This window comes from Giraffa tippelskirchi, chromosome 6, assembly GCF_054371585.1.
Source record: "Giraffa tippelskirchi isolate mGirTip1 chromosome 6, T2T-mGirTip1v1.2.pri, whole genome shotgun sequence".
NCBI lineage: Eukaryota > Metazoa > Chordata > Mammalia > Artiodactyla > Giraffidae > Giraffa > Giraffa tippelskirchi.
This window is the reverse complement of record NC_137280.1, coordinates 5,641,131-5,656,064: the sequence shown is the minus strand read 5'-3', so window position 1 is coordinate 5,656,064 and position 14,934 is coordinate 5,641,131. Positions and strand designations below refer to the sequence as shown.

Sequence of the window (14,934 nt, the reverse complement as noted above, 5' to 3'; positions counted from 1 at the left end):
AACTTCTTTATTAGAATGGAAGAAAATAAACATGGCAAAATGATTGGTCGTGTAATTGATACTAGCAGAAAAGTAACACAGCAAAAATATACATGCTATGGATTGAAATAGCAATGGAAGAGGAGGAAGAGGTTAATACAACTTAAACCCATGTGCCTCTATAAGAAGTAGTCAGTAAAAGTCTCCTAAGGAATATTCTGTTTTACAGATTCTGCCTCTTTTATATTCAGGAGGGTTTTTTCTGGATTCTTTTATTCACTTTTCATGCTCTACTTCAATCCTAATATTCTTTTGGGGACAGATGTTCCTAGAAATTTATATGTGCACAAAATAGCTCATAGCCCTTCTTTGGTCCAGACTCCTTTGATGAGCTCATGTTAACCCTAGGTCCTCTCCATGGGAAAAAAAATGCATAAACAACATATAGTCTCAAGGGTTCCAGTCCAGGAATGTCCTGGACATCCATGGCCCTAGGTTAAGAACTCTGCTTTAAAATATCATACAGTGATTGCCCCCGATATTTGTAGATATAGGAAAAAGAGTTAGCCATCACTTTCTTAGGCAGCAGTACATGGCTCAGTGTCAAAGATCTGGAAAATGATTGGGGGAGGTGGATAAAAAGAAATAGAAAGATATGACTTGAGCCAAATACATAAGGAAAATTCTTCTCTCTTATTTCTATCTCAAGTTTCTTAATACAAAATGACATATGCAAAGTGTGTGGTTCCTATCTTCCAGCCAAAATTACTTTAATTCCAAAATAAAGGTAAATAGATGCAAAATGAAAAAAATCATCTTGAAAAATCCAGGAGTTTGTTGTATATTGTTTTAGTCACTCAGTCATGTCTGACTCTTTGAGATCCCATGGACTATAACTTGCTAGGCTCCTCTGTCCATGGAATTCTCCAGGCAAGAATACTGGGGTGAGTTGCTATTCCCTTCTACAAGGGCTTTTCTTGACCCAGGAATCAAACCCTGGTCTCCTTCATTGCAGGTAGGTTCTTTACTGTCTGAGCCACCAGGGAATTTTTTTGTTTTTCAATTGTAAAGTAATAACTTGACTTTATTCTTGAAACATGTTCCTGAAAAGCTTAGTATATTGAAAACTCTAAGATGGATCATAGAAATTCTGATACTAAAGGACTTGTATGGTGAAAACTTGTAAAGTAAGTGGTCATCTCCTGATTTATCTGTTTTGCAAACCCAAATTTTCAGTACTGTGTTGGCTTAGGTTTTTAAAATTATAATGTAGTATAATAACATAAGAATTATGATTTGGACTTTGATTTCAATTTACTAAGCACAGTACATCCAATTAAAAATAAATTAGAATCTAAGAATAATGAATTAAATTGTATTCATTTTATTTCTTTGCTCCCTCTATATTTTCTTTTTATATTAAGCAATTTGCTTTCATTAAAATCTTCTCTAAAATTCAAATATTTACCCATGAATTGATTATTCTCTGGGTAAATTACAATTTAAACCATATTAATTGGAAATTGTATCTGTAAGTTTGAATGAAAAAATAAAAATGAATCTAATACATATTAGTTTGCATTGCTTCTTCAGAAAAGAGGTCATAGCTAAAATGATCAAATCAAAAATCATTTTTATCAAAAAGCAAAATTAGAATGCAAAATTCTAGATACCAATGACATCCTTTCTGCCTATTTTATTTTTCTGAATTTTTAATGAATCAATTTCAGCCATAAATTATGAATACTTTAGCGAACTGAAAATGCCTTTTGAATATTAATTATTTTGAATATTAATCCTTATTAATCTCAGCTTTACCAATATCAAAAAGAAATTATACCATGTGAAATTTTTGTTGCATAATGCACCACATTTAAGTGTATTTTTTCATCAGTCTGAAGGTTCTGCATGTTATTAACATCTCCTGAATAAGATCCTACTTTGTTCAGAGGAATCAGAGAGGAAGTGTTCTGGAGAAGACCATCCTGAAAAAAAAAACAAGCATCATCTGTGGTCCAAGACAGCTGTATTAAGAGTGGCATATATTCTTCTATTTATATGTTGTTTCTTTTCCACAGATAAAGTCTCTGAGAAAAACACACATGAAGATAAGCCTGCAAACCCTGACTCTCAAAATCCAGCAGCATCAACGGGAGCAAAACCAGAGCAGAAGGAAATGGGGACAGGAAAAGAAGACCCGGGCAGGTAAGGAGCTCAGTAAGACACCTGACTCTGCACTCTAAAATTCAAACACCGATTCCTCACAGACACGACCGAGCGACTTTCACACTTTCCCATTCCTCACTTAAGCTGAGCAAAGGCCGGGAGAACTACAGCAGTCTCATCGCACGGGGGACCAGGGCCGGAACTAAATGGTGGTTCTGTCTGTCCAGCTCACTGCTCCTTAGCAGCCTGCCCGGGCTGCGAACCAGGATCTTTAGGCACCCAGTTGGCCGTAGTCCATAGCACTCCAACAAAATCATTGTTGTCACATATCTGAGTCATTAATATCATCTTGACAACAGCCCACATATTTACGAGGCTTAAGTTTTTTTAAAGGACTTGAAGAGAATATATGATTCTTCTCTGAATTCACAAAGAAATAGCTATTTCAATTCTGCAAACATTTTATTGTTCCAGAAGATTATTATTTCCTTTCATCTGCTAAAGAAAGTGTGATATGATAACCAAGAATAAATACAGAAAGAGATAATCTTTATGCCACTGAAGGAATACAGTTATATAAATACTTCCCACGAAGGAAATGGCAATTTCCATGTGAATCAGCGAATCCACAATAAAACCCAATTTGAAGCTCCTTCACTTGGCCACCACTTGGCATGTTATTATGTGTCTGCTGATCCAATTTGAATTGCTTGACTATAGTCAATATAATTGAAATAAGTGTACCCTTCTTATTTAATAGGCAAGAAGAGCTGTCATTTATAAAAAAGTTAATAGTACTTTTGCTTCTCCTCCACCCCCTATTCTCACTTCTCTCCCAGCAGCTCTCCTGTATTAAACTGTGAGCTACCAATAGTGTTATCATGATAATCTGGGACCCAGTGTATTAGGTTGAACAACAGGCATCAGAAAGAGTGCATTTTCAATAAGCATAGATTTGACTGTATAAGAAAATAAATTCAAGCTTACTCTACCACACATACAAAAAACAGCTTGACAAAAATTAAACATGACATTTTATTTAGGCAGAGAGAAGATACTTAAACTCTGAAGTAAATATTAGACTCTCAAAACTGGGATAAGTATTTATATTATTTCTCTAACGGTTGGTGTTTACAGATGATTTACAGTCCTTTTGGTGAGTCACTGTTGTCTTTACTGCAAACACAAGCAGCCAAGGCACAAAGAGGTTAATTAGTTTGCCTCTTGTCGTAGGGTCAGCTCCGCCAAGATGAGACAGCGAAAGAGTCAGACCCCAGAGTGGAACTCTCCCTACCTCCCACCAATACACTCGCTGTTAATCAACAGCTTAACTTTCTGAGCTGATCTTTTTGTGTAGCATTTATTTTAGTATATTTAATTTTTTGTAACAACCAGGATGATAGGTAGTTTTTCAAAGGACTGAAGTGGAAGCCATAACTAACATTTTTAGGGATGCATTCTTCTTCACCTATAGTACTTTCACTTTCCTGAAATACGAAAATGCAGACATTTCAGTTACCCAGAAAATGGGTCCTATCTTAAACACACAAATCCCCTTGACATGGCCTTGTCTGTTTCCCATCTGTGTTTACTCTGTCTGCCCCAGAGCGTAGTTCCTTCCCCGTCTTCCTCTCTCTCTGCTCCAGTCACACCAGTCCCATTTCAGACTCTTGTACTCATGAACTGATTATTCTCTGGAATGTTCGATTATTCTTTTTGCAATATGGGCTTCCCAGGTGACTCAGACTGTGAAGAATTTACCTGCAATGCCGAAGACCTGGATTCAATCCCTGGGTCGGGAAGATCCCCTGGAGAAAGGAATGGCAGCCCAGTCCAGTCTTCTTGCCTGGAGAATCCCATAGACAGAGGAGCCTGGCAGGCTACAGTCCATGGGGTCACAAGGAGTCGGACGCCACTGAGTGACTAACACTCACTTTCACTTTGCAATATAGGCAGCAAAATTTCTTGAGACTTACTGACAAACTGGGTAGACCCATGTTAGTTTAAAGCTCTGGCTTTATAGCCAACCACACTTTTCCTCAGGGTTGAGGGAGAACCAGTTACATTGAAGGAGCAACTTAAAAGGGTCATCGGAAATTCCAGTGTCACTTTTCACTAATATGACTAGAAATCCTAATTTTAAATCTCGTGGAGGACTTACCAAAGCCTTCCTCTTTTGATTTCACGGGCATCAATGGTACCACATCCTGAATCCTAGACAGCAAAGGTTTTATGCATAACTAGAAAATATCAATGGTAAAATAAATTTCTGTTAAAAGTATTATTTCACAACACTCTCATGAGTAACAATGATTTTGATATCTTCAGTTATTAAAAATCAACAACTTTAAACCTGGGTAAGGTCAGGTTTTAAAAAGCTCCTTCTCCTTGAAAAACATTAAGGATTTGATTGATTGCAGATGCTAAATATAGAAGCTGTGTGAATGTCATTCTCACCTTAACTTTTTAAACTTAAAAAAGTTAGATTATTAATAAATAAAACTTAAAGTCAGGTTTTTTATTCTAAGTGCATCTACTTTATCCTCTGCTAAGCCATGGGTTGAACAGGAATTATGTATGTAAGCTGATTGACTAGTATTGGGGAGAATGCTGATTGTAGATTTTTCTGTCTGTGTGTGGAGTGCACTGTGATATTATTGATTATGCCTTTAGTTTCTGTCTTCTTTCTTTAGCAGAAGATAGGCCAGAGGTAGATATAGAAAGAACCAACAGGATATAGACATAAATATTTTTTTAACAACACGATTGTTGTTGTTCAGTCACTCAGTCATGCCCATCTCTTTGACCGCATGGCCTTCAGCACGCCAGGCTTCCCTGTCCTTCACCATCTCCTGAAGCTTGCTCAAACTCATGTCCATTGAGTCAGTGATGCCATCCAACCACCTCATCCTCTGTCGTCCCCTTCTCCTCCTGCCCTCAATCTTCCCCAGCATCAGGGTCTTTTCCAGTGTGTCAGTTCTTTGCATCAGGAGGGCAAAGTATTGGAATTTCAGCTTCAGTATCAGTCCTTCCAATGTATATTCAGGTTTGATTTCCTTTAGCATTAATAGGTTTGATCTCCTTGCAGTCTAAGGGACTCTGAAGAGTCTTCTCCAACACCATGGTTAAAAAGCATCAGTTCTTCAATGCTCAGCCTTCTTTATAGTCCAACTCTCACATCCATACATCACTACTGGAAAAACCATAGCTTTGACTAGACGGATCTTTGTCGGCAAAGTAACGTCTCTGCTTTTTAATATGCTATCCAGTTTTGTCATAGCTTTTCTTCCAAGGAGCAAGTGTCTCTTAATCTCACGGCTGCAGTCACCATATGCAGTGACTTTGGAGTCAAAGAAAAGAAAGTCAGTCATTGTTTCCCCATCTATTTGTCATGAAGTGATGGGACCAGATGCCATGATCTTTGTTTTCTGAATGTTGAGTTTTAAGCCAACTTTTTCACTCTCTTCTTTCACCTTCTTCAAAAAGCTCTTTAGTTCCTCTTCACTTTCTGCCATATGGGTGGTGTTATCTGCATATCTGAGGTTATTGATACTTCTCCTGGCAATCTTCATTCCAGCTTGTGCTTCATCCAGCCCAGCATTTCACATGATGTACTCTGCATATAAGTTAAATAAGCAAGGTGACAATATACAGCCTTGATGCATTCCTTTCCCAATTTGGAACCAGTCTGTTGTTCCATGTCTAGTTTTGTTGCTTCTTGACCTACATACAGGTTTCACAGGAAGCAGTTAAGGTGGTCTGGTATTCCTATCTCTTTAAGAATTTCCCAGTTTGTGGTGATCCACACAAAGGCTTTAACATAGTCAATGAAGCAGAAGTAGACGTTTTCTGGAATTCTCTTGCTTTGTCTATGATTCAATGGATGTTAGCAATTTGATCTTGTTCCTCTGCCCTTTCTAAATTCAGCTTGTACATCTGGAAGTTCATGTCCACATACTGTTGAAGCCTGACATGGTAAATTTTGAGCATTACTTTGCTAGCATGTGAAATGAGAGCAATTGTGCAATAGTTTGAACATTCTTTAGCATTGCCCTTCTTAGGGATTAGAATGAAAACAGACCTTTTCCAGTCCTGTGTATAAACAATAAGACTATACATATATAAGGAGACTTATTATAAGGGATTGTTTCACATGATAATGGAGGCTGGGAAGTCCCAACATCACCAATCAGTGAGCTAGAGACCTAGGAAAGCCAATGATATTGTTCAGGTCTTAATCTATTTGTTCTATTCAGGCAGGCCCTCAGCTGATTGGATACACAGCTGTGTACTCTGGGTATGGCTGTGAGCGTGCTTTGAATGACTTTAACATTTGAATATGTAGGCTAAGTAAAGCAGACTGCCCTCTCTAATGAAAGTGGCCCTCCTCAGATCAATTGAGGGCCTGCATGAGTAGGACAAAACGGCTGACCCTCCTATAAATGAGAGCGACTCCTCCTGGCAGGGACAGGAGTTCTTCCTGCCTTCAGACTGTGCCTTCTGGGGTCTTGAGCTTGCCAGCTTTCGAACTGGAATTATACCATCAATCTTGAGACTTTCAGATTTAGACCTGAACTATGTCATTGGCTCTCCTGGGTCTCTAGGTGGTCATAGTGGTAAAGAACCCACCTCCCAACGCAGGAGACGTAAGAGGTGCAGATTCAATCCCTGGGAAGATCCTCTGGAGGAGGGCTTGGCAACCCACTCCAGTATTCTTGCCTGGAGACTCTCGTGGACAGAGGAGCCTGGCGGGCTATGAGCCCTAGGACTGCAGAGAGTTGGCCTTGACTGTCGTGGCATGGCATGCATGCACAAATACCTGGGAACCCTGTGGCCCAGTCTAGGGGGGGATACATGCCATTAATTATCACACCGTCTCCATTACGCACATAAAGCAATTGACACTGGACAAGTCCTTGTTTTCCTGATGCTAAAATGCAGTCTTTTCTCACCATTTCACAGCCCTCTCCTCTGACCTGCAATGGACTGCGTGTGTGCGCTCCTTCAGAATTCATGTGCTCACACTAACCCCAATGTGATAGTATTAAAAGATTGGGTCTTTAGGAGGTGGACTCCATCATAAATGAAATTCTTGCCCTTATAAAGAGGCCCTTGAGAGCCCTCTTGTCCTCTTTCCACCATGTGAGAATACAAGGATCCTATAAAAGAAGAGAGCTTTCACCAGGACCCAACTATGCTGGCACAGTGATCTTAGGCTTCCAACCACCAGAACGGCGAGAAATGAATTTTGGTTGTTTATATGCTACCAGTCCATTGTACTTGGTTATAGCAATCTAAACTGAGTAAGACATCACCCAACTCTTTAACTTAAAGCCTCAGTATGCTTAGGCATACACAACAATGACCTTCTTCATTATGCCACAGAAGAGAAATTCTAATGTTAACTATTTACAAAGTTAGGCCACCTGTTTAAAAAATATTCTCTTTTCTCAAATATTGTTTTGTGAGGATAGAAGAATATGAATATATGCCAAAGCCAAACTTACATATTATTTATGTCTATTAGCTCTTTATACAAACACAAAAAGGTGAATAAAGTTTATATTATTATCATAAAGATGTGAATTCATAAAATAAAATCACTTCTGTGATCCTGTGAATTTTTTTTTATCCAACCCCCAATAAGTTTCTAAATACAGCCTAAAATTAATTTTCTAGCCACAGTAATAATACTTATCTCAGATACACGTCAGCCCAGAAGGAGATTTCTTTTCAAGATATCCAAGTATTACATTCTACCTTTCTGACTGGAATCCATTTGTGGTCAACTAGTTTATTTATTTTTATATTTATTATTTTTATGTCATTTCAGAATTTCTGTAAACTGTTTAGCCAAGGGGAAAATGTTCTTTGCAAATATTCCCAGAAGAAAGCAACCGACTCTTTATCTTGTCAGATGAATCATTTAGCTTCTAAAAGACATAGGGTTCACCCCTAGAAAGTCCCATTGATGCCATTTGTCCATTACTGAGAAAAACAACCTGTTTCTGGCATTCCATCTCAGCACAGTCTTATTTTTTAATGTAAAAAAGTGTGTTTTGATGGACACTAATGAATAGCAAGCAAAAGGAGATGTGTTTTGCCTGGAAATGTCAAATAGCTATGTCTGAAAAGGAGACCAAGTTGAATGCCTGATAGGTTAAGTGGTTAAATGATGAACAAGCAAGTGAGTGAAAAGTTCAGTGCCCATGACTAGGGGGCACTGCAAGGCTGGCTTTTACAGTCTAGTGTATGGCCTTTCATCACCACTGCTACCCATAATGCCAAGAAGGAAGGCTATTTCTTTGAATAGTCTCCTTTGTTCATAATAGCAAATCAGTCTCTATTTGGATGGTTTTCAAATAGGCAGTACTTCACAGCAGGAACAATGAGAACAGAATAGAATTCAGAGTCTTATCAGCACTCATAAACACTGATGTCTATTGTCTTGTGCTAGAAAAGGCAAGAATCACTGCCGGAAAGATGCTTAAAAATCCATATGTGACTTTATAGTTGAAGTAGAAAAGGAATGTCAGCTATCAAGTTTACAAAATAAAATACAATTGATACTGTAAAAAATAAGATTGTAGAAATCATAAAATCAGCTACCCACTTGCTAATTTTATGAGCTGAATAATAAAGGATGATGCACTATTACACTTAGCCCCAATTAAAATTTGCCTCTATGGTAAGCAGTACTTTTATAATTAGGCATTGCAAACACTTTTAACAACAGATTGGCAATTCATATTAATAATGATTGCTAACTATATTTCTAGCAATATGGCAGCCTAATATTTATATTAATAGAAAACTTTTTGGGGAGAATGTAATTAAACCTACTAGGTAAAATGCAAAGCCTACATTTGAAAGCATAAGTGAAAAATAAATTCTTCTGACAGAAAGTTTTGGAAACTGGGTGTTTGCCTTGAGGAGTTTTCGAAACTCTACAACCTAGATCTGAGTTGAAATATATCACCAGTGAAATAAAACCTGGGATTAAACTGGATGCAAAAACAAATTGGAAATTCTTTCATAAAACTAGAATTCCACCGGGTAACCCACTGAAGGGTAAACTATTTCTCAGAGAGAAAAAAGCTTGAGTAACACTTGGTCTTTGTCCTGATTTTGAGTGGGAAAAATGGAAGAAATTTAAAATTGGGGAGGGAGACAGGGGATGGGGAAGAAGAGAGGAAAGAACAGGGGAGGAGGCGAAAAGGAAAGGGAGAAAAAATCATTAACCATAAGTCACTATTCACGTAGGCCTGGAACCAGGATGCTTATTCTATCTGTGTCCTAAAAAATTGAAGCTAAAAATATTTAAAGTAATTAAGTTTGAAAGCCCAGATATCTTCAAAAAACCAACAAAATTTGGAAGATAGTAAACCTTAAAACCACATCTCAAAATATCCCTATTGATAAAAGTCCAGTTTTAGTCCAATTTAGTCAAAAATTACTAAACATATGAGGAAATAAATAATTATGAACAAGACTGCAGAAGCAACAAACTGCAGAATCAGACTCTTGAAAACCTACAAAGGATGAAATTATCCAAAATAGTATATTGTATAAAATAAGTATGCTGTGCATATATATTAAAAGAAAGAAAAAAGAAGATTGACACTAAGACAGAAATACCGAACAAGAATTTGTCAGAACTGACAAGGTATTTTTGCAAATTAACTGAGAAAAACATCTAGAAACAAAAAATATAACCTTTAAAATTGGAAAGTTAGTGAGCTAGACCACAGATTAGAGAGTTGAAAGCTAGCAATGTGGATGACAAATCTGAAAAAAATCACCCAAACTCCCACCAGAAAGAAAAGGATAGAAGCTGTGAGAGACAGATTAAAATTAAGAAGTGTGGAGGCAAGCATGAAAGGATATAAAATGCATATAATCAGAATTCCAGAAAAAAAGATAATAAATAGAATGGTGGAGAATAAATATTCAAAGAGATATTCAAAGAGTTTTTATTCCAATCCCAAAGAAAGGCAATGCCAAAGAATGTTCAAATTACCATACAATTGCACTCATTTCACATTCTAACCATATGATGGTCAACATCCTTCAAGCTAGGCTTCAGTATACATGAATGAAGAACTTCCAGATGTAGAAGCTGGATTTAGAAAAGGCAGAGGAGCCAGAGATCAAATTGCCAGCATCCACTGGATCACAGAAAAAACAAGGGAATTCCAAAAAAAATATAATTCTGCTTCATTGACTATGCTAGCCTTTGACTGTATGGATCACAACAAATGTGGAAAATTCTTAAAGAGTTGGAAATACCAGACCACCTTACCTGTCTCCTGAGAAACCTATATGCAGATCAAGAAACGACAGCTAGAACTGGATATGAAACTGATGAGTTCCAAATTGGTAATAGAGTATGACAGACTGTATATTGTCACCCTGCTTATTTAACTTATATGCAGAGTGGAGTGGAGTGGAAATCACTCAGTTGTGTCCAACTCTTTGCGACCGCATGGACTGCAACCTACCAGGCTCCTCTGTACATGGGATTCTCCAAATAAGAATACTGGAGTGGGTTGCCATACCCTTTTCCAGGGGATCTTCCCAACCCAGAGATCGAATCCTGGTCTCCTGCATTGCAGGCATATTCTTTACTGTCTGAGCCACCAGGGAACTCAGAATGTACATGCAGAGTACATCATATGAAATGCCACGCTGGATGAATCACGAGCTATAATCAAGATTCCCGGGAGAAATATCAATAATCTCAGATATGCAGATGATACCACTTTAATGGTAGAAAGTGAGGAGGAACTAAAGAGCCTCTTGATGAAGGTGAAAGAGGAGAGTGGAAAAGCTGGCTTAAAAGTCAACTTTCAAAAAGCAAAGATTACAGCATCTGGTCCCATCACTTCATGGCAAATAGATGTGGAAAAAGCAGAAGCGGTTACAGATTTTATCTTTTGGCCTTCAAAGTCACTGTGGATGGTGACTGCAGCTATGAAATTACAAGACACTTGCTCCCTTGGAAGAAAAGCTATAACAAACCTAGAAAGCGTATTAAAAAGCAGAGACATCACTTTGCCAACCAAGATCCATCTAGTCAAAGCTATCGTTTTTCCAGTGGTCAGGTACGGATGTAAGAGTTGGACTATAAAGAAGGCTTAGCACTGAAGAATTGATGCTTTTGAACTGTGGTGCTGGAGAACACTGTTGAGAGTCCCTTGGACTGAAAGGAGATCCAACCAGTCCATCCTAAAGGAAATCAACCCTGAATATTCATTGGAAGGACTGATACTGAAGCTGAAGCTATAATACTTTGACCACCTGATGCCAACAGCCAACTCATTGGAAAAGACCCTGATGCTGGGAAAGATTGAAGGCAAGATGAGAAGGGGGCAACAGAGGATGAGATGGTTGGATGGCATCACCGACTCAATGGACATGAGTTTGAGTAAACTCTGGGAGTTGGTGATGGACAGGGAGGCCTGGCATGCTGCAGTTCATGGAGTCACAAAGAGTCAGACACGACTTAGATACTGAACATAAACAAACCCTAAATATAGTCGAGTAAAACTTAAAAGTACAAAAGACAAAACAAAAAGATATTTTAATTAAAAAACTACAGGCCACATAAAATAGGAAAAATAAACTAATATCTGAGTTCTTAACTGTAACAGTGGAAACTAGTGGACAGTAGAATAGCATTATCATGATTCTCAAAGTGATAGTCTAGAGTTGTCTACCTGGTGAAATTATTATTCAAAAATGAGCATAAAACTGAGGTACTTTCAGTCAAGCAAAAAGAAGAGAGCTAGAAATGTTTTAACATACACTTTAGGAAAAAAAAAGACTATCTGAGGAGGAAATACTCACACTGGGGTAGTCAGGGATCAGACAAGAAAAAGAATTTATTCTAAATATTTCACTAAAAATACCAATTATTTATTTAATCAATAAATAGTAAATTTAATTTAGTATACTTAATTCTACCTTATTATTCTAAATATTATACAGAGAATTCTGCAATTTAAGAATTGTTGTAAGAGGTAGGAGAGCTGCCTGTAAGTTCAAGGGTGGAAATTGCAATCCAGAAATTAGAAAAGTGCAGAAATTAGCTGCCAAAGCCACAGCTGCCCCTTAATTTCAAAGCTGGAGACTGGCAATAGAATATAGATTCTGAAGAAGGCTTAAGAAGATCTGCTGATTCTGAGGAAATATGCTCTGGTCTTCTGCCAGATGACAACTTCCTTTTAACTTTCAAATTGCCTACAAAATCAAAACCCTTCTGGCATAGGAGTCTTAAAAATAAGGTTCTCAGGCCTTCAGACACTGCAATAACATGGAAGCGTGTATAAGGAACAGAAATGCTACTGATTGCAAATAGACAATTCAGCACAGAGATTCAAGAAAAAAACGAGTGAAGAGAATGCCAAACATGTGGACAGAGATAAACACCATGAAATAATTATGAAAGTGAAAGTGTTAGCTGCTCAGTCATGTTCAACTCTTTGTGACCCCATGGACTGTAGCCTGCCAGGCTCCTCCATCCATGGGATTCTCCAGGCAAGAATATTGGAGTGGGTTGCCATTCCCTTCTCCAGGGGATCTTCCCAACCCAGGGATTGAATCTGGGTCTCCTGCACTGCAGGTGGATTCCTTACCATCTGAGCCACCAGAGAAATAATTATAATAATGTCTAAACTGAAGGTAAAGAATGAGATGGAACTGAACTATTCCCTCTACAGTGAGGTGATTACTTACAAAGAATTGAGAATTTGATCAATTTTAGAACTCTTAATGAAACACATGTTAAAATATATTTGAAAAACACTAATTTAATTCAAACATATACTAAATCTACATGATTTTAATATTATAAGATGATAGACAAGAGACAGAGAGAACACTAATTATGTCAACTACAAATGAAATTAATGATTCCAGCTCCCTGATGGCTGAGTTTAAAATACATCTTTTTGTTTATTAATAGCTTTTAAAAATTCACTAGGTATATAGTATATTTGAACAATGCAACTGACCAATTAAATATAAAAGAAATTTAGACCCTTATATCCAGTAACTGAAGGATAAACGGTTATGTTAAGCTTACATAGAACATTACAAAAATTCACAATATACTGCCGAAGTATGCCGTAAAATCTCCCAGGAGCTCTTTAAAAATACAAATATCTGTGTGTTGCTCCCACTGATACTGATTTTACCGGTCTAGGCATTAACATGTCTAAAAGCCTCCTCAGGTAATTCCATGATCCATCCAGGGCAAAGAACCATTTCACTAGAAGTGACCATTTCTCAAGTCAAGACCTAATGTGAGCCTTAATCAATTTTAAAGATTTTACATTGAATATATTTCTAACTACTATGCGGTAAAGATAGAAGTTAATTTTTAAGAAACTAAAATTTTGAAAAAAATGTCACATAATAAAAAAACTTAAAACACACTTTTAAGTGACCCTTGGGTCAACAAATAAATCATGAGTGAAACTAGAAAATATGTAGAAAGGAACAATAATGAAAATATTGCACACCAATCTTATAGAATAATAAAGATACTATCCCCAATGAATCAGCTGGTAAAGAATCAACCTTCAATGCAAGAGACACAGGAGACACGTGTTCCATCCCTGGGTCAGGAAGATCCCCTGGAGAAGGAAATGGAAACCCACTCCAGTATTCTTGCCTGAAAAATCCCATGAACAAAGGAGCTTGGCGGACTATAGTCCAAAGGATCCCAAAAAGTCAAATACAACTGAGCAACAAACACACACACACACACACACACACTCACACACACACACACTCACACACATACACACACACTCACACTCACACACACTTACACACATACACACTCACACACACATACACACTCACACACACACGCACACACTCACACACATACACTCACACTCACACGCACACTCACATACACTCCAGAAGTTGTTGTTTAGTTTCTAAATCATATCCAACTATTTTATAACCTTCAAGTTCCTCTGTCTATGGGATTATCCTGGCAAGACTAGTGGAGTGGGTTGCCATTTCCTTCTCCAGGGGATCTTCCCAACACAGGGATTGAACCTGTGTCTCTTACCCACCTGCATTGGCAAGTGGGTTCTTTACCACTAGTGCCACCTGGGAAGCCCAAAATGAACCATAAGACATATATTTTTAAAGATTCTGGTGGAAATTTTATAAATACATATAATTTAAGGCTTAAATACTGTTGTCATTTTAAGTATAGGAATTTTTTCAACTATAGCTATTTTCACCAGTCATGATATGTCTTGACAGTTTTTCTTTTATGCAGCAGGTAATGTTTTCATTTGCTGTTAGTGTCTTCCAACATCCCATTGTATCTGGTCAGTTTTTTATGTAATGTGGTGAGACAAATCTGAAAGCTTAAATCTCTAATAATCTTATACCAATAAAAATGTGCTAGGATTAGTACTTCAGTCGTGTCTAGCTCTTTGCAACCCCATGGACTGTAGCCCGCCAGGCTCCTCTGTCCATGGAGTTCTCCAAGCCAGAAAACTGCAGTGGGTTGCCGTTCCTTTCTCCAGGGATCTTCCCAACCCAGGAATTGAACCCGGGTCTCCTGCATCACAGGTGGATTCTTTACCATCTGAGCTACCAGAGAAGCCCATACCAATAAACGTTCACCCTATTTCTGTTGAGATAAGAGATAGTTTCTCAACCAGTTTATGCGCCAACCACTAGCTAGGTAATTCATTTCCGCCTAGCCTACTGCTGCTGCCGCTAAGTCGCTTCAGTCGTGTCTGACTCTTTGCGACC

At 37.9% G+C, this 14,934-nt stretch overlaps 1 protein-coding gene across 1 annotated transcript in view; it reads left to right on the top strand.

The window, feature by feature from the left end:
• Window positions 1-14,934, top strand: part of CNGB3 (cyclic nucleotide gated channel subunit beta 3) — a 157,643-nt gene that overhangs the window by 18,194 nt on the left and 124,515 nt on the right. The window contains exon 3 of the mRNA XM_081496818.1: window positions 2,058-2,184. Coding sequence (XP_081352944.1) covers window positions 2,058-2,184 — 127 coding nt within the window. The remainder of the gene's footprint in view (window positions 1-2,057; window positions 2,185-14,934) is intronic.